General features: G+C 41.0%; 2 protein-coding genes across 2 annotated transcripts; one reads left to right on the top strand and one right to left on the bottom strand.

Moving 5' to 3' along the window:
- The first annotated feature begins 6,173 nt into the window (after positions 1–6,173).
- LOC149646269 (uncharacterized) lies at positions 6,174–11,657 on the top strand. Its single transcript, XM_089849563.1, has 11 exons — positions 6,174–6,200; positions 6,291–6,731; positions 6,778–6,782; positions 6,973–7,721; positions 7,786–7,791; positions 7,871–8,161; positions 8,238–8,295; positions 8,356–8,753; positions 8,830–9,125; positions 9,621–9,721; positions 11,210–11,657. Exons 1-11 carry the CDS (start codon positions 6,174–6,176, stop codon positions 11,655–11,657), a joined length of 2,820 nt encoding a protein of 939 aa, XP_089705689.1.
- A 691-nt stretch (positions 11,658–12,348) lies between these two features.
- Positions 12,349–13,634, bottom strand: LOC149646270 (uncharacterized protein F54H12.2-like). The gene is made up of 2 exons (XM_089849564.1): positions 13,036–13,634; positions 12,349–12,853 (listed from the first exon to the last, which is right to left on the bottom strand). Exons 1-2 carry the CDS (start codon positions 13,632–13,634, stop codon positions 12,349–12,351), a joined length of 1,104 nt encoding a protein of 367 aa, XP_089705690.1.
- Between the last annotated feature and the right edge of the window lie 10,212 nt (positions 13,635–23,846).

A 23,846-nucleotide genomic window follows, 5' to 3' on the forward strand; every position in this document is an offset into this window, starting at 1 on the left:
ATTACCAGTTGCATATCCGCCAGCTTGTCCACAGTTTCGAAAAACTCCTTCATATGTTCCTGGACATTTTCACCCTCTTGCATTTTCTTCAGGGTAAGCTTTTTCAGCAGAGTTGCCTTGCGAGCCGGTCCTCTTGATTGATATATAGATTCAAGTTTTGTCCACACGTCCCGAGAAGTGACGCAATTCTTCACCTGTTTCAGTTCTGACGGACTGATAGCCAGAATCAAATCCGATTTCGCTTTCCGGTCATTCCTATCCCAGTCTTTAACCAACTGAGAGTTTCCTTCCGCTCCAGGTATAAGAGTTGGTCTAGTGATTTTCCCTTCGACATATTCCCATAAGTCGTTCTTGTTAAGTAAAGCTTCTACTTGCATCCTCCAGGTATCGTAATTTTCTTTCGTCAGTGTTTCAATCCGTACTTGGTGACTTCCAGCCATCCTTGAAATTGATCTTGACACGTACTGGCTAACTCACGACTTCTAACCTATTTCTAATGCGCGGTGGGAGCGTACTGGGCCTATAACCTGTTGTTGTTACTGGGTCATGCCAAAATAATTAACCACTAAGTTTAAACAAGAACTGATTCAACTTTATTCAACTAAATGCCGGAAACATACTGCGTAATTAAACATGAATTCAACTGATTTTATATACTGAATGAGAACATTAAAAAACATTAAACAGATCGATATAAAAATAAAAACAATAAAAAATAACATCTACAGGATATTATCTCTAATACAACAATGTTTCGGTAGAGAAAGAGGGGGAAATATATTTTTTGGTTTTTATTTTCTCAATTTTTGAAAACTAGCTGATTACGAGCCCCTCAGATATTCGCGACGGATTAACAATTTTTTGGGCCCAAGGCAAGGCTTTAGTTCCGGGCCCCCAGCCCCCCACAGGACAGTTTAAGGGAATCTAAGAGACAGACTTCTCCATCAAAAACTACCAGCAAGTGCCTAGGAAAATTTTAAGAAACACTTGACCACCAATGAGGAGAGGTATTTTGAAACTTAAGAGCTTCTAAATGTTTTTCTCCTTACTTTGTATTAACTATTCGCGAATATTGGGATTGCCACCTGGTTAATCGCGAATAGTTAAGCCTAGTATTCGCGAGTATTAGGGTTAACTATTCGCGAATACTAGGCTTAAATATTCGCGATTAATCGGTTAGTAAAAAATTTACCAAGGCCCAACTATTCGTTATTCGATTTGAAATAAACTATTCGATTCGTTATTTGATAAGGAAAAGTTTTTAGTATTCGATAACCGGTTCGATACCCAAAAAGTGCTATTTGCACACCCCTAATAACTAACAGACACTATTCATTCGAATTCTGTCACTTCTACACCGTTTTTATAAATAATTCCGAAATTATCCATCAAATTAACTTCTCGAAATTGTTCAGGGAGATAAGTTTCCTTCATTCTTGCTACGTCACAAATGCGTTGCTCAACGAATTAATCGGCTCTGACAGCCGATGACTTCGATGCCTCTTCGCTTGCAATCGTGTCGTCAAACCGGAAGTTCCGAAAATCGTTCAGTGGCGAATGCGCATTCAACGGAGCCTCCGTTGAGCGTTACTGAACGCAGCCAAAGCATGGACAGAGCTCGAGACGCGTATAGGTTTCCCGCGCTTTTTTCCTCAACGTCATAGTGATGTCATAATCCAACCGAACAAGCTGACAAGACAAAAAGATTTATATATCGAAACTGAGTTTTCGTGATTTTCCAATGGATTTTAAAAATAGAAACCTTGGTTCAATTATATTAAAAACTTTATATTTTGAAAGTAGAGACTTGAAAGTGTAATATAATACCACTTTCGTGCTAAAATATGATATGAAATTGTAAATTCCCATACCCTTTAAAACTAAACTCTTTTTCAGCACTTTATATAATGAAAATTTAAGATTTCAGTGATGCGTTTTTATTAAGCGAGTTTTTTGGTGAGCAGGTTTTTTATTGGATACCCGAGTATGTGGAAAAAAATTTATTCTTATGTTTTTCTATAAAACCTAATTCTTAATCCTTTCTTTGAATTAAACAAATTAAACTATTATTCTTCCATTGAATACAAATTTTTTAGCAGGGCTTTTTGTCGCTGTGCTTTTAATCGCTTGTGATGGCCGTTTTAGTAAATTAACCGATATCAAACTTTTACTGGAAATCTAGGAGAGCGGTCGCTCTCTTAGATAAGGCCCCTTCTGAGAATAAATAAACAAGCTGGTTGAAAATTCACTCAAAAACCACTTTAACCGAAAACATATTTTCATGTCGATGATCGTTATAAAAAGCTATAAGAATTTTACCCAATGAAGAAAACAATTGTGTCTTTCGTATAAAACAATCGACTCGCGATTTAATGGGTTAGTTGTTTTATAAATTAATTATAAAGTGTACAAACTTGAAAAGTTGCCGTTGGAAACATCTCCTACAGAAGTAATCCTATTTCAACAGGGAAAGTGTCTTAATTTGAAATATCGTTTGAGCTAGGGCCTCTGAAAGTTATAGATGTCTAGCGTTAAAACTTATGAACTTAACAGGCATTTAATTCTAATTCGAGGTGTTTTGTTTTTCTTTTTTGTCCGTAGAACATTATTTTTTCTTCCGATCCTCTTGAGAACCTCGTATCCCATAGAAAATGCTTTTGTTCCTTATATATCATTTTCAAAAAAAAATTAAGTTAAAAACTTATTGAGTTAACTCCAAAGTAATACAAATTCTATTCAAGAACTGATGTTGCCTGTCAGCGCAATGATACCAAAGACCTTTTCTTTGAAAAGTTAAAGTTAACTCTGTTACGCACTTTCTTTCCCACTGAAAGGAAATAAGGTTTCAAGTTGTATGATCTTTTCCCCCTTAATTAAAAGAAGTTCAGGCGTTCGCCGTTATCAAAAAAACGTCGCTGACCCAAAAATAACGTCAAGAAAAAAATAAAGGGGGGTAGTTTCAAAATCAGTGGCTTCCGTCGGCCTCTGTTACGAATTATGACACCCCTTAACACCCCCAGTCTAATGGGTCCGCGGCACAACAAAGATTCATCGACGGGTCGTAAAAGCTATTGCCGTCTATAGCCATGTATACCAATTCTATGGGGTTTCACATTATATATCACTCCACCGTATTATAACACCCTATGCAGTTTCTGAATTTTTTTCGTCGAAATATGTTCAAGACAACGGGGTGAAATACGAATATCTATAGATAGACCTACTTCTTTTCAAGCTCAGAGGCTCACTATTATTTTTGAAACGAACTGCATGGCTTGTCTGTTTATTTTCGAAAAACGTTTTCGCTAAAACATATGAATGGGTAATAGCAAAGGAGCTCTTAGAAAAAAGAAGGCTAAAACTAAACGCGCTAAAACGCATAGAAAACTTTTCGCCGAGAGAAAACAATTAGAACTCGAAGAACCGCTTGACCCCCAACTTTCTAGTAAAAACAAAATCATTTCCCCAATACATTTCGTGTACACATTGACACAGACATGTTACAACTGTTGCAAAACGATTTCTGATTGCGTGTCGTGTTCAGTGAATAGTGATGATTTAGATAATTCTGACGCGATCTGTTCCGTCGGTCAAAATTCATCAAGAATTCATAGCAAGCCAAAATCATCAGCGAAAAGCTTGGCGAGGAGGAGAATAGAAATTTCATCGTAAGTAATTAAAATAAATTTAAATGTAGGCAAGGCCTGTAAAACTAATTAAATCTTTTAGACCGGAAAATAATGATCTCGACAACTACCAGTTATAAAGGATATAGAATAGTTGAAATAGATTATTTTTAAAATTGGTGTCTCAAGCTAAATTTCGATCATCGATTGACTTGCACTCTGGGGTACTTTGATTTAGTAGAAGAAAAGAGACGTGGCATTCAAAGCACATTCGTGTTCGAATGCCGAACTTGTAAAAAACGATTTTTAAAAACATCCGAATCGCCGAATGAAAAAACTATATCCACCCGAAAGAAAACTGACATAAATTCAAAAGCCGTGTGGGCCACTCTTTCAGTTAGTAACGGATACTCCCAACTTGACGAATGGTTTGGAATAATGGACATTCCATCCATGACTTGGAATAAGTTTTCTGGTGAAGAACGCTTCCTCGAAAAGGTACTAATTCTTACTCCACGCATTGGTTAAATTTAAATTGAAAAACCATTCGTATAATTGCCAAGTATTGGGAAGAATCTTTACTTCGTTCCATGACCGAAGATGGGAACGACGAAAAAGAACTAGCTCTTGCCCAAAACCACGTAGACGGTGAGATGATGGTGTTCCATGTATAACGGTTTAACTTGATGGTGGTTGGGGCAAAAGAAGTTACGGTCATAACTACAACGCTGCGTCTGGCGTGGTAATAATTAAAATACTACAATTAAGAGTAATGCTCGCATCATATTTAATAATTTAAAAATTTGAAAAGCTTGTATTATTGGACGTGCGACGAAAAAGCTTCTGTTTCTAGACGTACGTAATAAATATTGCTATGCCTGCGCGTTATCTGCCAACAGAAATGAGACGCCTAAAGAACACCTTTGCTATCGAAACTGGAACAAGTCTTCCTCAGCTATGGAAGCCGACATCGTAGTTGAAGGATTTAAATGTAGCGAGGCTATGCACGGTGTTCGGTTCCTAAAATTTATAGCTGATGGTGACTCCAGCGTTCAGTGTCGAATAATCGAAAAAGTGCCTTACGGACGCAAAGTGCAAAAACTGGAGTGTGCCAACCACGCGGTTAAAAATTATACTAAGGCACTGCACAAAATTAGCCTCAACACAAAGCTTCCTTGCAATGGTAGAAAAAGGTTGAGAGGTAAAATACACAAACTTTTAGCTGCCGCACGGGGAGCAATCACGCACAACTCAAAAGGCGATTCGTCTGTGGCTAACTTACGTCAAGACCTACATAATGGACCGGCACACGTATTTGGCGATCATGCTAAATGTCGTCCCTATTTCTGTCAAGGTGACAAGGAGAAGAAAACATTTTACCCGAGTTAAAGAAGAACGGGATATTCCCGTTTATAATGGCGTGGGTCGATTCCTTGGCCGCGAAGGCTGACCGCCTATACGCCAACGAGACGAGCTATTTATGAGCATCAGTAGGTAGAATATACCGGTTCTGAAACAGTTGGTATCGATGGTATCGACGCCATTTTCTTTCTGGGCGCCATTTTGTTTTTTTTCTGGGCGCAATTTTTTTTCTAGACACCACTTTGTTTTTCTCTGACGTCATCGTTTCTTCTCGACGCTATTTTTTCTCTGACGTCATCGTTTCTTCTCGACGCTATTTTTTCTCTGACGTCATCGTTTCTTCTGGACGCTATTTTTTCTCTGACGTCATCGTTTCTTCTCGACGACATTTTGTTTTTATTTGGGCTGGAATTTTGAAAATGTTAAGTCTTATCTGACTTCAATCAAGACCAAAGTTCGTTGTGATATTCAAAATCCCGGGCTCCAATCATTTGCTGATAAGGCAAGCAATCAAAGATTAGGTGGATATACTACAGTTGTAATATACTAGAAGGTGAACTTCTTATATACTACGTTATTTTAGGAATGGTGACAGACGGCATACGCTCGAATTCAAACCTTAATCCTAATTAATGTATACCATTTATAATAATTGTATTGACTCAACTGGGTGCAACTCACGCTACCTTAAATAGTTGTCGAAGAAAATAATTAATATTAATTATATTTATTTAATTATTTAAGAAAAACTGGAAACTCAAAAACACTTTCTTCAAAACTTTGACACGAAATTTGAAATTGTTAAGCCTTTGCGTGGGTAATTTAAATCCCGGGAATAAAACCAAACCAAACCTAACCTATTCTAAGCCTATCGCACTGCGAATACTCTATTTAAATCTCTCCACTTGATCCCTAAGTTGATATTTTCAAATCTCGCGCCAAAGCGGAAATGCGATCGGAATTCCTGCTGTCTGTCCAAAATGTTTGTTTAAGAGGCTCTAGTCGAACTCGGGATGAAGCCTATTAACTAATATAGTTTTTAAATAAACCGCATATTTGAAATTAAACATAATCGACGAGTTTCAAAGCACTGGCAGTGGCTGGGTACTTGATAGGATTTTATTCCTCCAAGTGAACATCATTTCGTATTTACCACTAGTCGGAGGAACTTTTATAGAACTACCCATGAAACTCTCCGTTAAAAAGGCTGTGGTAAATGTGAAAAATGATGATAACCGATGATTTATGTGATCAATCCTAGCCCATTTACACCCTGCTAACGAAAACCCCTCCCATGTACAGAAATACACCGAGTTTGAGGACGAACTCAATTTAACGGGGGTCACATTTCCCTTTGAACTTAGCGTTGATAAAATGGATAAGTTTGAGCGAAAAAATAACTTGTCCATAAACGTATTCTGCTATGAAAACGAGGTCTTCCCACGGTACATAAGTACAAATCGCGTAGAGAAAAATCGACAAATAGACCTGCTTTTATTAACGAAAGGGCAAACCAGACATTATTGCCTCATTCGTAATTTAAGTAGAATTTTAGGCAGCATTACGGGATACGAACACGCGACTCATTATTGTCGGTACTGCCTTCATCGTTTTGCCGGTCGCGATTCCGAAACGCGGAGGGACCAACATATTATCGACTGCGGTGTTCATGGACCGCAAAAAATCCTTATGCCGACGAAGGATCCCGTGTTGGAGTTCAAAAATTACGGATGGCGTGAAAAGGTGAGATATTAATTGCATTTTACTATCATAATATATTGGTTTATAGGCTCTGTAAATCAAACTAATCAAGTTATTAAAAATCCCCTAATTTATATATATATATATTTAAACTATTTTTCAGTTGAAGTACGTCATTTTTGCGGATTTCGAGGCAATACTACCAAAGATTGCCACCTGCATGCCTGATTCCAACCTATCTTCGACAACACGTTTAATAAGCCACATCGCCTGTGGGTTTTAGCTACGTGGTCGTGGGCCCTGATGGGAAACCTTCTAAGCCCGTCACGTACCGTGTAGAAGATGCCGCCGATAAATTCCTTCAAAGTCTCCCAGTTGAACAGGAAGCTCTCTCCGAAAAACTGAAAGATAATGCCCTTATGGATTTATCGCCCAGGGACGTCGCTGACTTCATTTCGGCAAGAGTGTGCTACATTTGTGGTGGGGAATTTACGGCTAACAATGTTAAAGTACGCGACCACGATCATTCGAGCGGAGCCTATCGGGGAGCTGCCCACAACGTCTGCAATTTGAAACTGATGACGCCCAAATTCATCCTCGTGTTTCTACACAACTTATCGCGATATGACGCCCATTTAGTTATGGAAAAAATCGGACTCGTGAAGGACGAAAACATTAAGTGTATACCCTCAAATTCGGAAACATACATTTCGTTCAGTTTAGGGAATCTACGGTTTTTGGACACTGTGCGTTTTATGCCAGCATCCCTTGAGGAACTAGCGAAAAACTTATCCAACGGTGGGATAGATAAGTTTGGATGTATGAAAGAACTTTATACACCTGAAGAGGTTCAACTTTTGCTAAGGAAGCAAGTTTATCCATATAATTATATGGACAACGTCCAGAAATTTGACGAAAGGAGCCTCCCAACCCAAGAAGAATTCTACAACAGCCTGACGGATGAGAATATTTCCGCGGAAGATTACGAACACGCCCAAAATGTCTGGGATAAATTTAAAATCGAGAATCTCGGTAAGTTTAATGTCTCATCTTTATTAATTCCGGTTACGTTTTTTAAAATGTCATTTGGTCTTAGATTTAGGTTAGGTTGGGTTTGTTTGGTTTAAAAATATCTATTTTTCTTCCACTACGCGGTTATCACGATTTGTATGTGACATCAGACGTTGTACTCCTTGCTGACATTTTCCAAAACTTCAGGGAAATGTGCCTGGATTACTATAAATTGGATTGTGCGTATGCCTTTACCGGTCCCGGCTTTGCGTGGGAGAGCGCTTTAGCTATGACTAAGGTGAAACTGGACCTCTTAGTTGACCCCGACATGCATCTCTTTATAGAGAAGGGGATACGAGGGGGCGTGTCGATGATTAGCCACAGATTAGCGCAGGCTAATAATAAGGATCTGCCGGAATCCTTCGACAACGAAAAACCCAGCAGTTACATTACGTACCTAGGTAAGACTAAGTCAACTAGCGTCTTATTTATAATCTAACATATATTTATTTTCTATCTCTCTCTCTCTCTCACCAGATTGCAACAATCTGTATGGTACGGTGATGTGTGATTACTTGCCAATGGGGGACTTCAAGTGAATTCGGCCTTGCCTCGACTTCACCCAGGAAGTAATTCTGAACCATCCGGATGACAGCGATTTCGGATACATCCTAGAGGTGGACTTGGAGGACCCGCAACATCTACATGACGCGCATAATTGCTACCCTCTAGCACCCGAAAAACGGGTCATAACCACCGATGAACTTTCGCCGTATTCCAAGGACCAACTTCGGGAACTGGGACTTAAAGAGAAGGACAGCTGTCCAAAGCTGGTTCCGTCGTTGAATGGAAAGGAAAAATACGTGTTGCACTACCGCAGCTTAAAGTACTACCTGGCGAAAGGTCTCACCATTGCTAAAATTCACCGAATCCTAACTTTCAAGCAAGGGGCGTGGTTGAAACTCTTCATCGACTTCAACACTGACAAGCGAAAAGCGGCAGCCAATGAGTTTGAAATGTCATTTTTCAAACTAATGAACAGCAGCGTCTACGGTACGTATTAACCAAACCTAACCTAACCTGTAATAACAATAATTTACAATATGTACTATTATTTATTTCTTTATAGGTAAGACCATGGAGAATCTCAGAAGTCGGATTGATTTCACCCTCGTCAACACGCCCGAACGCGCCATCAAGATGTCAAGTTCCCCTGCCTTCGAAAGATTCACCGTTTTCAAGAACGATTTGGTTGGCATTCACCGAGTCCAGAAGACCCTAACGCTCAACCGTCCAATCTACACCGGCTTCACAGTTCTCGACCTATCAAAACTGTTGATGTACAACCCCAGTAGCAAAATCGACGTTGGGCCAACGGAGTCGGCTCGAGATTCAACTAACACTGCTCTATACTGCCGCAAAATGGTCGGTAGACTTTCCTTTTGACAGTCGAAATGACCTACCCGAAAATGGGTTGGTCCGGCGGTTTTCCAACCTTTTCAAACGTGCACGGAAAAGTTTCGGGATTTCCTAAATGAGGTCGGGATAGAAATTTTGCCAGCACTTTAACCGACTCTTAAAAGCATGCGTGGCCAGCTCTTACATTATCAAACAAGAAGTTGGCTTTGTTATCTGGTTATGGTCGGATTATTAATCTAATTGCGGTCGGCTTTATCGACTGTTATTTGTCGGATTTATGGCTTTTTTGTGGTCGGCTTTATGGTTTGTTTAGGGTCGGCTTTATGGCTTGTTTAGGGTCGGCTTTATGGCTTGTTTAGGGTCGGCTTTATGGCTTGTTTAGGGTCGGCTTTACGACATGTTCATGGACGGATTTACGACTAGTTTATGGTCGGATTTACGACTTGTTTATGGTCGGCTGTAGAATTTTTTAAAGGTCGGTTTAGAGATCTTTTACTGTAGGTAATGCGAAGTGTCTCTAAAGATTCCCTCCCATTAGACAGAAATCCCTTTCAACCGAAACCAAAGAAGGGAGGTCCCATTGGACCGAATTCCGCACCTTGGTCGGTTTACGAAAAGTGGAGATAGTCATGAATGACTGCACTTAACGTTAGTGTACACTGCAGTTATCTCTGATAAAAACGAAGTAGCAATGAGTTAACAGTGGAAACGGTTTTAAAGGCTTATGTAGGGAAAGCCAAAATAGGCCGTAAACCGTAACATTTTCTTTAATGTTACTTTAAAATGATACATAAAACGAGAGATTTATATTTATATCAAGGTGAATAAACATATTACACTAAATTGTTGATTCTAAAATTTGATTTTATGTTTTGTTTGTAATACAAATCCAAGTATCTTTGATTTGTCTTAAAACATAAGAAAATAATATATAGCTCCCTATAAGTATGAAACGTAGTACATTTTCATTCTACAGCATTTGCTCCCAAATTTGGCGCGCTTACGCTTTAACGCCCCGTGGGAGAAGTTTCGGTACTACGAGTAAAAGGGGGGCAAAACCATCGCCGCCACCTAAGGTGCCCGCGAAAGGCACGATGGGCCGGGGAAATATCGCCTCGCAAGTAGAGACACAAGATACTCCTTACCTCGTACCAGAGTAAGCGCCATCTATTAATTTATTATGATAATTTTGCAATGTACTTAATCAGTTATAATTATCATAATAATAATTTCAAGACTTTTAAATATTTAATTACGATATAAAATTTGAAAATTTTCTAAACAAATATTTCAACTTTTTAACGCCAAAAGCTCTTAATAGGTGGCATTAGAAACTTTTTACAAATTGCAATGGAAGAAAATGCTGTTTACATGGCTTAAATGGAGAGTTTCATACTTATAGGTAGCTATATATTATTTTCTTATGCTTAAAATAACGAAATTTGGAATGTTTAGTATTGATCGGTAGGTAGTCGGATATGTCGAACTCTCGACCCTTGTTGTAAATTTGATAAAAACCCATGTTAGTTGGTATGGCGTTGAGCAGCCGACCTAGTCCTTCCATACACCAGCCGACTTAAAATGTATCTATCAGCCAACTCTATTTGTTTGTTCTCACGTCCGACTTCAAAGCGGAGCTGGTATCTGAAGTTGGATAAGAGTCGGACTTTAGTCGTAAGTGCTGACTAGGCCATAAAGCGAAGAATCTACCTCGAACCGACTCAAACGCGGAAGAATCTTCATTACAACGAATTCTGAAATGTTCAGTGTGATCGGTAGGCCGTCGGATATGTCGACCTTTAGACCCTTATTGTTATCTTTTATTTGATAGAAACGCATGTTAGTTGGTAACGAGTCGAGCAGCCGACCTAATCCTTCATTACATTAACCGACTTAAAATACAACTATCAGCCAACACTATTTTATTGTTCTAACGGCCGACTGCAAAGCGGAGTTGGCAACTGAAGTTGGATAAGAGTCGGAATTTAGTTGTAACTACCGACTAGACTATAAACCGACGAATCTACCTCGAACCGACTCGAACGCGGAACACTCGTGTTACTGGGGAAGTTTCATTATGACGAAATCAGGGAGCAATACGGAGACCGAGCCAAGTTGTTGTTCACGGACACGGACTCGTTGACATACCACATTGAGACCCCCGACTTCTACCAGGACTTTTCCGAGAGGAGCGACATGTACGACTTTTCGGGACACCCCAAAAACCATCGCTTCTTCAGCAATGAAAACAAGAAGGTGTTGGGTAAATTCAAGGACGAATTGAATGGCGTTCCAATTTCGGATTTTTGTGGGCTACGGCCGAAAATGTACGCTCTCCTGTCCGCCAAAGGGGAAAAGAAAACCGCGAAGGGGATATGCCGACGCGTGGTCAAAAATAAGCTACGCTTAATTAATTATAAAGAGTGCTTATTAAATAGACAATTAACGATGGCTGAAATGAAGCGCATCACTAGTAACAAGCACGAACTTTACACCGTGGGGCAAATGAAACTTTGCCTTAACCCGTGCGATGATTAGAGGTTTATCATCGACGGGGTGTCAACGTATGCCCACGGCCACTACAGAATTTAGCCGTAGGAGGAGGGGAGGCTGCCGGCGCGGCGCGAATACGGGGGCGAATCAACACGCGGCGCGAATATGGGGGCGAATCAACACGCGGCGCGCACGATTTAAAATATTTTTTTATTAATTTATTTATTTATTTTTTTATTTTTATTTATGTGAAAATCAAAGAACAAATTTTAAAAATAAAATTTTATTGAAAACTTTTTATACATAAATTCCGATGTCATCTTATCATTTAAACACTTATCTTTTCCAAATCTAGAGCTTATATCTCTAATTTTAATACCCCTACACCTATATAGAGCGAAAATACACAAAAACCTCCCCAAGTCCTACTTTTATTGCCTTGAAGTTGTTTCGAATTAAAAGTTACAGTCACGCTATTTCTTTCAACGAAATTGTTAAATTTAAACATGTCAGGAGGGTTTCCGAAACTGTCAAAGAACTCTGTGTTCCGGTTTCGAGAAAAATAGATAACCTTCCAATGTTCTCCGTCGGTATTTGATAATCCAGTGTTTACAATATACAGAGAGGGGAAAGTCTTTACGGTTTTCGGTAAAGTATCTGCAGCGAAAACTCCGCGAAATAACCCCTTGGTGAATTTATCACTTCGCATAATTCTAGTTAATTGTCTAGTATCTATTTAGTTGTAATCGTAAATAACAGTCCTATTCTTATCAATTTCTACCAAATTCTGAAACTCAGAGTAATACAAAACCGTGACGGTCTGGGGCAAGTCTTTAGCGAATTTTAATTCCAGACGCAAGTTACCGTTTCTTATCAATTGAAATTGGGAGGACGAATAGCCGAGGTCGGGACTCAAATCAAAAGCAAATATACAATTTCCATTAGGGTATTCATCCCGCGAAATATAGTTCCCCTCGTCCAATAACCATTGAGAGGTGTGGGTAAAGAGATTCGTATAAGACCTAATATATTGACCGCGAGCAAAGTTCGGAGTGAGGGGTTTATGAGGGACGCTAGCCCCGTCCAGATACAAGGCAATATGATTTAAATCAAAATGTTTAAAATTAAAGGGCGACTTTTTGTATTCACCCAAATAAGCATTCTGGTCTACCAGAGCGAAAAGTACCCTTTTAGGTAGTTGTACCATGAATAAATTATCTCTAACACATATTTTTGTACCGCTATTAATACAAAAATAATGGGGTATTTCATAGTTGCCACTTCGAGGCATTTGGCGTGGGCTATAAGCACTTCCGAGGGTAATTTTGCTTTACGTACATAGAGAGATGCCATCTCGTAAAATACTTTCCATTTAACCGCGCCTTCCGCATGTATGCAAAGTTCGTTTGGACTTTTAACAAACTTGAATTTAAGATCCGTCATATTAGGAATGTAACATGATTGTTGACACAAATCCAAGTGTACAGTTCCGATCATATCGATCGTGCCACTTTTAGCGAAAGCCGCCCTCACCTTAAAACCCTCGTTCTCGGCAAAGACGTCAAATTTACCGGCCGTGTCTTTGTAAAACAAAAAACTAGTAAGAAAACTAGTTTTGGCCGGTCCTCCAAATGTTACAGCCGTTTGAAACATGGCCTTGTAAGGGTAGTTTTGCGGTGACGGTGTCACGGATCTCTCCTGCATTGAAAGGTGTACTTCGCTGAATAGACTATGGTGAAACAGATTGACAGGTCCCAAATTTTCCGTTGCAGCCGGTAATGTAGTTCCATCGGCGGGATTAACGATCCTAACTTGAAAATGCGTCAAGGTCTTAGACATGTCCAAGTAAGAGTCGGTACTGCCGGACACGGAGAACGTGATGGTGGAATTTTCGTTAATGTTAGAGATTGGGCTGTATTCGACCCACTCTCCACTCAAAACACTGCTGTTGGTTAGAGGTACGTTGAAAATTTCAACTTCCGAACTGACGGATCCATGCGAATCGGGGTGAATGTGCGCCATTATATTTTAGAAAAAATATCAGGCTGTTTAAAAGATGGTGCTTTCCTCTACCTTCTCACGACTGAACTGACTAGGGGTTTGGTTTTGCGTTTCCTTTTATTACCACTTCCCGTCATTTTTCGAATTTCTTCCGCCGCGCTGAGGGCTACGTCTTTCGCAGCGACTTTACCGTGGGTCTTTACGGATGATCTTATAGGAATACCGCTAGCCACGTCGGTCGCGACCTTTGCACCCGTATTTAAAAACTTTCTCCCAAGGAATATAGCCCCCTTTTTAATTAGTGGCATGGCTCGACGAAAAGTAGAGGCTATAAAATTCCCTAACCCGTAACCGACGTGTTGCGACGGAACACCCCTGTAAACAGGCAAAGAACCACCTAGCTGAGAGTGAAAGTGCTTATAGAAATCAACTCTCGATCCATGTCCAATCTGGTTCAGAAAATGATGATCGTAATCCGATTTTGACATTTTCCTGCTCGTGACGCGTTTACTTTAACGCTCTAAATGCAAATGATACGTGAATCACCGTCACTTTCTTATTTATAATGGCGTCCACCTTCTACGAGGCCTAAAGTGTAAGGTAACGTGAAGTCTGCCTCGCTCGAAATGTACGGGAATACCGAGCTCGCTCATAATGTTAACTTCAATCGACTGGAAAGTGTTACTAGCAACGGGAAGGTAGTGCGGTCTGGGAAAGTCTTTATCTACCGTCTCACCATCATTACCCTGTATGCTCACGATTCCGAGTAAAGGTACGTGCACATCTCCAACCGGTCTACTTTCGACTATGTCCGAATAAACAAAGAGAGAATGGAGACCCGCGTCCAAGTCCACGGGGTACGCAGCTGTTCTAGAGTGAACAAAGGTTGAGGTTTTCGATGGGTCTTTTGAAAATCCCAGCATAGTGGCGAGTTGTCCCCGTATAGTTAATATATAATTATCCGCCACGTAAATTTCCACACGGCGTATACGTCGTATGTAACTGAAACTATACTTGGCATTCGAGGGGGTTTCGAACTCTATGATATCGTCATCACTGCCGACCTGGTTTTTAAGAATAGTCATATCCGAAACGTCATCCTCGTCGTAATTAAGTTGCTCTAGGAGATCCTCTATATTTCCATAATACCCTGCGGGTAATTCCACCATTCTAGAATAGGACAGATCCTTCCCAATACCGGTGAGCGTGGAGGTGCACGTAACTTTCATGTTATTCCAAGTGTGTGGATATGAAATTTCCGCTAGGTCGATTTCATACGGTCTTTGTAATTTCACTGGTTCGGGAAAATAAGTTCTAAGTTTACTTCTCATTTTATAGGGGAAATATCCCATCGACGAATCGGAAGGTAGAGTAACGTAAAAACTCATGCTATATCTATTTCCTGAACCCAACTATTGAAGGATGGTGGATAACCTTTCCAACGAACTATCTCTCTAGTGTCCCGTCTGGTCTGCGACGTTTCCGCAAGATCTTTTCTATTTTAAACACTCTGGTACTTCGGTCTTTCCCAATTTTCTGTAGTTGTTCCTTGCAAAAATTTCCAATAATGGGGTCGGAATTCAAGTCATGGATCTTATATACCGGCGCCCTTTGAGGTAATCTCTCCGCTATTTTAAAGAGTTCCTCCGTCCATGTGGGTAAATATCCTTTCTCAAAATATTCTTATGCTTGCTTATACGAACCACATCGCCAACATCAAAGGGATGCTTTAAAGGGGGTGAAAAATTTACTCTCCCATAGAGGTTTTCCCAGACGCGTTTCGAGGTTTCCGTGGTGACTTCAATCGGTTTGCATTTTATGGACCGATGATAATTGTTGTTGTAGACCCACACCAAAATTTTTAGCACGTCAATGTACTTTAAGGTGTTATTTTCCGTAAAGTAACGATACATACGACTCTTTAGAGTCCTGTTGAACCTCTCGACTACCGTAGCTTTTTGCTCGGAATCAGGGGCGAAGAATTCTATCCCTCTCCTTTTTAATTCTCGCTGAATGTCCTTGCAAATAAACTCATTTCCATGATCACTTTGCACCCTCTTAGGTGACCGACCAGACTCTGAAACAGCCTTGAATGCAGAAAGAATGGTTGGCCCTTTCTTGTCCTTGGTCGCTACCACATAAGCGTACTTACTGAAAACGTCTATGCAACAGAGAAGGTACCGGAAACCCTTATTATGACGAGTTACGCTTTTCAAATCCGCCAAATCAATCTGCCACTGTTCGTCGATTCCATACACAATTGTTCTATTTCTTGGAAAGTTTTTCCTAGCACTCTTCGTATCTTGAGTTTTCAGGAAATTTTCAATCTCTCTCAACGAAACATTTAACCCCCGTTCTTTAGCCGCTCTATATAAACCCTGCACGCTACCGTAGGAACCCGGGTCGGACACATTAGTATAAATCTCATTTAAGTTATCCATTAAAAGTTCAATTCAGGGAATTTTTATAATGCAAGAAGAGGAAACCACTAACTTCTATAATTATTATAATAAAAAATATTAATATAACGGTTAAGACTTGGTAGATATAGGAGGCGATGATAATCTCTCTCTTTGCACGAGAGGTTTATCATTAATATTTAAATAAATATTATTATTTTTAATTATTTTAATCTTCAATAATTAACATTAATAATAGTTAAATCGTTTAAAATAAATTTATACCTATTATCATCTCAAACTTTGCTAATATTGACGTTTAAAGTGAAGGGTACCCCTCTTGCCCGCTTTCTTCAAATTTTGGGGTATATATACGATTCGTTTCCATTATAATAGTAAGGAAAAAGCGCAATTGCGAAAACCTTTGGTGGCGATCCCACCTTAGGGAGGCTAGACGTTTCTCGTAACCCTAGCTGATCGCCGCGTATATCCTAAAACCAAACGATGATAATGGAGTAGAAGCCAAAGATACAGATTGGTGTCTATGTGGAATAGACGGAAGACCAGTGGATGGTGGTGTTAGAAACCAGTGTAAGTGGAGACTGGTGTCAATGTGGGACTGACAAAGAACAGAAGCTGGTGGTGATTAGAAGCCAGTAAGAACAGACTGGTGTCCGTGAAGGATGGACGAAGACCAAAAGATGTTGGTGATTAGAAGCCAGTAAGAACAGACTGGTGTCCGTGTGGGATGGACAAAGATCAGAAGATGGTGGTGTGAGAATTCATGTAGAGGAGCCATTTCCGTGACTGTGAAAGCAGTTCGGAAATGGCGAACACGTTTGCTCCGATACGCAAACTGCGAACGCGGTCACGTGGGTGTAACAACGGACGGCCGTTACAGAATCTCTCCTGGACTACGTCACACGGAGAGGTAATAACCCTTACCCCAGTAACACGAGTGTTCCGCGTTCGAGTCGGTTCGAGGTAGATTCGTCGGTTTATGGTCTAGTCGGTAGTTACGACTAAAATCCGACTCTTATCCAACTTCAGTTGGCAACTCCGCTTTGCAGTCGGCCGTGAGAACAATAAAATAGAGTTGGCTGATAGTTGTATTTTAAGTTGGTTAATGTAATGAAGGATTAGGTCGGCTGCTCGACTCCTTACCAACTAACAAGCGTTTCTATCAAATAAAAGATAACAATATGGGTCTAGAGGGCGACATATCCGACGGCCTACCGATCACACTGAAAATTTCAGATTTAGTTGTAATGAAGCTTCTTCCGCGTTTGAGTCGGTTGTGACGGTAGAAGGCGCCCTAGACGTCCCATACCAATAGAAGGCGCTTGCATATAACCTTTGACCTCACCGTGCTTCTCATGAGTATAACATAAGTTTATAAGATATGTTCCATAAGTGTGTCACTCGTTAATGAGACTTGTCATGAAGTGACGTAGGTGAAACGTCATAGATTCTTGTAAAGCGACGCCTAGTGAGGCGCTGTCAAAGGCTTAGTACACACTAAAGAGGAGGATGGACTGCAAAACCGAGTGTAGTCAATTCACACGTCGTTCTTGAACCAGCTCTCATTAAGCCTCTAACATTACGAAGTATGGGTAGTGACATACTTATGGAACATATCTTATAAACTTATGGTATAAGAGGAGATGAGGAGAGAGAGAGGGGAAAGTTTAAGACGGAAGCCGGTGCACGACGTATAATTATTTCTCACTGAGTAGGCTTAGGGAGTCGGGAGTATTATCTTGTAACCAGTATAACTATATTAATATTGAATAACCAATTAATCCTAGAAGAACAAGAATAAAAGCATTGAGGAATGACGTAAAGTATTGTATTTATTTGGCATTTTTCTTAGCACGATGTATGCTCTGCATAGCGCGATTTAGTATCTCCCGTTACATTTGGTGGCCCATGGGGGGAACGTGTTAATACTTGCCGTCGCTAAGCCTACTTCGGGCCTAACTACCTCGTGGTCGCTCCCCTTGACTTTGTGCATGTTCCGCTTCTATAACACTGTCTCGGGTTAGCTTCACGATGAATTCTACCTTTGTTAATGCCACTATTAACCTCAGCTCTGGCTTGGTGTCGTTGATTGGCACGGATGGAGTGACCGTACTGATATGGTTCTTTAGTCTATTTTGTGATTGCACTACCTTCGCTGCATATAGCTGTGCCTTACTTACCACAGGCCGCGTAATTTTCTTATTACTTGTCGTTCGATATTCCGCTCGTTCCATGCTACGTATCCGACCAAATAGTGACTTATTGCGTTTAATTGATTTTCTTGCCAGTATAGTCCCGGAATTGCTATTATTTATTGGAGTGGGTCTGCACCGATTAGGTGTAATCTTTATTCGACTCGTTTACAATAGTGTTAATAGTTATGTGGTCGGAACTCGATTGAGATGGGCTCAGTCTGCCGGGTTGCCTCCTCAGCCCCAGTATGGGTATGTGCCTGGCCCTAGTTCTGGAGCTACTGTCACTCCGACGTCTCCACCTATCACTCAACCCGGGGGAATCACCTCGGCACCTCCTGCACAGCCTTTAGCCGGGAGTGTTCACGTCACTCCAACTACTCAACCTATCACTCAACCTGGGGGAATTACTCCGGTACTTCCTGCACAGCCTTTGGTCGGGAGTGTTAATGCCACCTCTATAGACACCTTGGTTACTCTATTGCAACAATTGCAAGCACAATTAACCCAGTCCTTACCACCCGCAGTTTCCCAGCCAGGAACCGGAGGAGAGGCCTTTACGCCCTCGGAACCACCCACCGGTGAGGGTCCATTTGAGGACAGGACGAGACGCTGGTCCGGCCTTTCTGGGATTGACGGGTCCCGTCATTCTTCCGCCACATCTCATGATCCCCGGCATGTGCATTGGGATACCACTAGTCAAGCCCCACACACCGGTGTTTCCAGTGTTTTGGCTCCTGATTCAGAAATACAGCATGGCAAGAGGGCCAGCCAGTCATATCACACAACCTCTACTCCAATGGACAATCCTTCTGGTACGACCATTCCGGACTCATTTCTTGGGAATAGTTACATGCCTCACTTTGGCCCGACTCCTTTACACTCTGGGTCGTATAAATTGGACCTGCCGGAATTTGCTGGCAATGATGATGAAAATCCGAAGAAATATCTAGAAGATCTGGAAACCTACGTTCGTCTGAAACGAATACCTCTTGTTGACCTTCTTTATCTTCTACCGAAGTCTCTACGTGAACGTGCTTCCCTCTGGTTGGACGAGTTCAAGGCCAAGCAGGGTCCTTGCCCTTTCCAATGGGACCGGTTCGTATATGCTTTTACTACAAAATTTCTCTCAGCAGATCGGGAGAGAACCTTGAGGACTATTCTCAACCAGGAACGGCAAAAGCCATATGAGAATCTGTTGGAATTTGAGTCCCGGATCTTACGGTTGAACAGGGCCTTGTGGGAACCTTATGGCTCGGAGGATTTACTCCGCATAGTGTTGGGGAACATTCATGAGAAATACCAGGCCTCCATTTCCCCTGCTTGGTGCGATTCCCTCGACACTTTCGAAAACGAGGCTCGTAGAATTATGGCTCGAGAATCAACATGGCCCTCTACTACCTCCAACTCCCCGGGCCGTAAAGTACAATTTCAACCGAATATATCCCGAAATACCGGTCGCAATCAACGGAACCGCCTCGGCGGTAATGCACGTGGTCGTAATCAGGAGACCCCCACTTCGCCAACTAGGGTACAACTTTTGAATCCTCGGTTCCAACGCACACCCCCACGACCGACGTCTCCTGGTCGGGAAGCGGCTCGATCATCTTCGACCGCTCCGGGAAACTAAGGGAAGTTGCCACTGCTGCAGGATCTAGGCAACTACGGTATTCCTATCCTGTTTTGTTGACTACCGGTAAAGGATATGGCATAAAATTAACTATTAACAAGTCTACTAACCTCGCTTTTGTTGACTCTGGATCTAACTGTTGTTTCATAAACTTATCTATGTTACGTTTATTGGGATTATTACCCCATATGGTTCGAAGAAAGGATTTCACTGCTACAGGCTTTTTGACCGATCTTCCTCTGGTCGGCACGATAACAATAAAGGGACAGCTGGAGAATGGGACTTATCTGAATGAGATGACATTTGATGTAGCCGAGTATCTTCCTTATCCTATCGTGTTAGGCAGCAATTTCCTTGTCAATAACCATGTGATTGCAGACTAGGGGAACCGGGTGCTTCATATGCATGGAACCACCGCTCCCTATATGCAATGGGGTCCCCACACCAACCTTTTAACGACATGCCATCCCATATTACGGAGCAGATATCCGCCATTATGGGACCGTCGTTGACAGCTGGACAACGTCAAGAATTAACGACCCTTCTGGGACAATTTCCAGACGTCGTAACCGACAGGATCGGAAGGACTACCTGGGTTAAACACAAGATCCGACTACTCCCTGGATCCACACCCATCTCTAAACATCCTTATCATGCGGGCCTCAAGACCCGGAAGATCATTGAGGACCAAATAGAAGAGATGTTACGCCTGGATGTCATTGCCACTTCTAATAGCCCTTTTGCTAGTCCCGCCATCGTTGTACAAAAGAAAGATTGTTCGGAGGGACGTTTTTGTGTAGATAGCCGTGCCTTAAACCATATCACCGTTACCGAACTTACCCCTTGCCTCGGATTGACGATATACTTGACACTTTTCAGAAACCTCAGTTTATCTCCAAGTTCGATTTGCGGTCCGGATTCTGGGAAATCCCGATGGATCCGAAAAATTCCCAATATACTGCCTTCGTTACACATAAAGGGAAATTCCAGTTTAAGGTCATGCCCTTTGGTCTCAAGAACGCCCCTGTCACCTTCCAACGCCTTATGGATAAGGTCCTAAAGCATGGACGTCACTTGGGGATCGTGGCCTATTTGGATGAAATAATAATCGTCTCACGCACTTAGGACGAACATGTCCAGGCAATCCGGTATCTGTTGTCCCGTCTCCGGAAGGCTGGCCTCACCCTAAAAATCTCCAAATGCCAAATCGGCTGCCACGAAGTAAAGGTATTTGGCTATACGGTATCCCAGGAAGGTATCGCCGTAGATGATGATAAGGTCAAGGACATTTGGAAGGTAAAGCCACCCCGAAATGTAAAGGAACTGTCCACCTTTCTGGGAATGATGACCTGGCACGCCAAATTTATACCTCATATCACTGACGTCTTAGTGCCTTTACAGCAGTTACGCCGAAAGAATGTTTCTTGGGTGTGGGGGAAGGAGCAACAATTGTCTTTCGACACCATCAAACAGAAGATCGTCAACGCCGCTTTACTACGCGTTCCCGATCCGGAATGTGATTACATTCTTACCACTGATGCGAGTGACCACGCCTTAGGTGCTATGTTGTCTCAGATACAGGATGGCAAGGAAGTCCCATTAGCCTATTATAGCCGTGCGTTCCAAGGGGCCCAGAAGAACTATGGCATTCCTGAGAAGGAATGTTTGGCAGTCGTTGAGTCATTCGGAAATTCCGTCCATACCTTGAAGGCCGACATTTTACCGTTATTACGGATCATAAGGCATTAACTTGGTTGTTCACCCTTAAGGACCAGAAGACTAAACTACTTCGTTGGGCCATCGAGCTTCAAGAATACGATTTTGACATCGTACATTGTTCGGGGAAATCAAACAGGGTGGCCGATGCATTATCTAGACCCGTTGAGGACTTGACGGAAAGCGTTAAAACTCCCATTAAAACATTTTTGAGTATTTTCATAGCCTCGGACAACAATGAAGTCGAACCTCTATCCAAGGACGAAATTAGGGCCGCTCAAGGAAAAGAACCTTGCTGGGCTCGTCTTCTAACAGACTTACGTCAAGGGAAGCCCGACCCGTTATATCAACTCGAGGATGGACTTATCTGGCGAAAACACTCAACGTTTCGAGCTGCCAAGATCTTGATCCCAGAATCTTTGCATCATTGGGTATTGAATTTGTACCATAACCATCCCGTCTCTGGTCATCGAGGCCGGTTGGCCACAGAACGAAAGATCCTGGCCCGTTACTATTTCCCACAATTTCGCCCTATCATTCGACGCTACACTGTTAGAAAAAGGCGTTCACAATCCGTTCAAAATAGATAGTCGCGTTCTGGATTGAACAAAACTCAAAATTTGTTCAGGGCACTGAATGGTTTGTTCAATGACTATGAGTTTGTTCAATTTAGAACCAAAACCATAAATGGCGTCAAAGACGATAATCGTGCTAATTACTCGTTCAATTAAGAACGAAAACAATAAATGACGTCAAGGACTAGAATCGTTCTAAATTGTTCGTTCAATATAGAACCAAAACAATAATAAATGATGTCATGGACTAGAATCGTTCTAAATTGTTCGTTCAATATAGAACCAGAACAATAAATGACGTCAAGGACTAGAATCGTTCTAAGTTGTTCGTTCAATATAGAACTAAAACAATAAATGACGTCATGGACTAGAATCGTTGTAAGTTGTTCGTTCAATATAGAACTAAAACAATAAATGACGTCATGGACTAGAATCGTTCAAAGTGTGTCGTTCGATTTCGATTACAAAATTTCGCTTTAAACTAATTTTGTTGAATATGAAACGGTATTGTATTTTGTTCTGTGATCAAAGATTCCACCGAAAACTATTCGTTTGTTTAATTTGGAACCAAGTAACCAAGACAGGAAAGTGACGTCACAGAGTATATACGACCAAAAAAAACTATTTTTAATTTTATATCGGTATGTTTAAAAGCGTCCTTTTGGGGTTCTATGGTGCGTTCAAATACCTTATTTCGTTCAATTTTTAGTCATTTAGGTTAGTATAATGACGTCATGTACGCCCCAAAGGCAGGATAACTTTTGCCATGTGTAAAATGCACATTTCGTTTATACTTACTCTTATACGCGTGTTAGTAAGTATCAAAATCATGACACGTCGTTTAGTTTATTTAAAAGTTTGGAATGAAAAAATAAACCTCTACGAGTCGAAACGCAATAAAGAAGCTTTTCTTAAATAATAAAATAAATATAATTGATTTTAATTATTTTAATCGTCATTAATTTACCTTATTTCAAGTTAAACCGTTTTAATAAACATTATTTCTAAAACAATTTTTAACATAGCTATTATTGACGTTTGAATTCAAGCCTATGCCCCCCAACAATGTTTGCAAATTTTGGATATATAAGGCGATTGATTCACAACTAATGATCAGGAAACCCGCAATAGCATAAACCTTTTGTGGAATCCTTGATATTGGGAGGCTAGACGTTTCTCGTTGCCCTACACAAGCGCCGCGTACTTCTTAATCATAACGGTGACAATAGAAGCCAAAAATTCCTTTCTGCGTAAACATTTGCTCCTATTTGCCAACGGCGAACGCGGTGACAGACACACACACGTCCAGTATAATAACTCTCCGTGACGTCATCGTCAGTCGATGAGGTAAAATATGTTTAACTATGACTAGGTCAGGTTTTTAATTCAAAAGGCGTAATCTGACATGCGAGCCCTAAAACTGAACTACTCAAACTCATAAACCTTACGTCCGAGAAGACCTCTTATCAGTAGGCTCATGTATTTTTATACGTTAATCATGCTTGACCTATTATTTCATTTTTTACATGTCTAATTATCTATTTGTTTTTTAACACGAGTTCTTTCAAAAACGAAACCCTGAAAGTCATCGAACAAACACGAATTCTTTTATGAACGAATACCCGCGCGCTATAGGACATGTGTTAGTGATTTGTTTATCAAACACGAGTTCATTATTGAACAACTTAACGTGCGGCTTA

The sequence above is a fragment of the Phalangium opilio genome, unplaced genomic scaffold, assembly GCF_054372755.1.
Source record: "Phalangium opilio isolate 3A_F unplaced genomic scaffold, DU_Popi_V2 ptg000089l_1, whole genome shotgun sequence".
NCBI lineage: Eukaryota > Metazoa > Arthropoda > Arachnida > Opiliones > Phalangiidae > Phalangium > Phalangium opilio.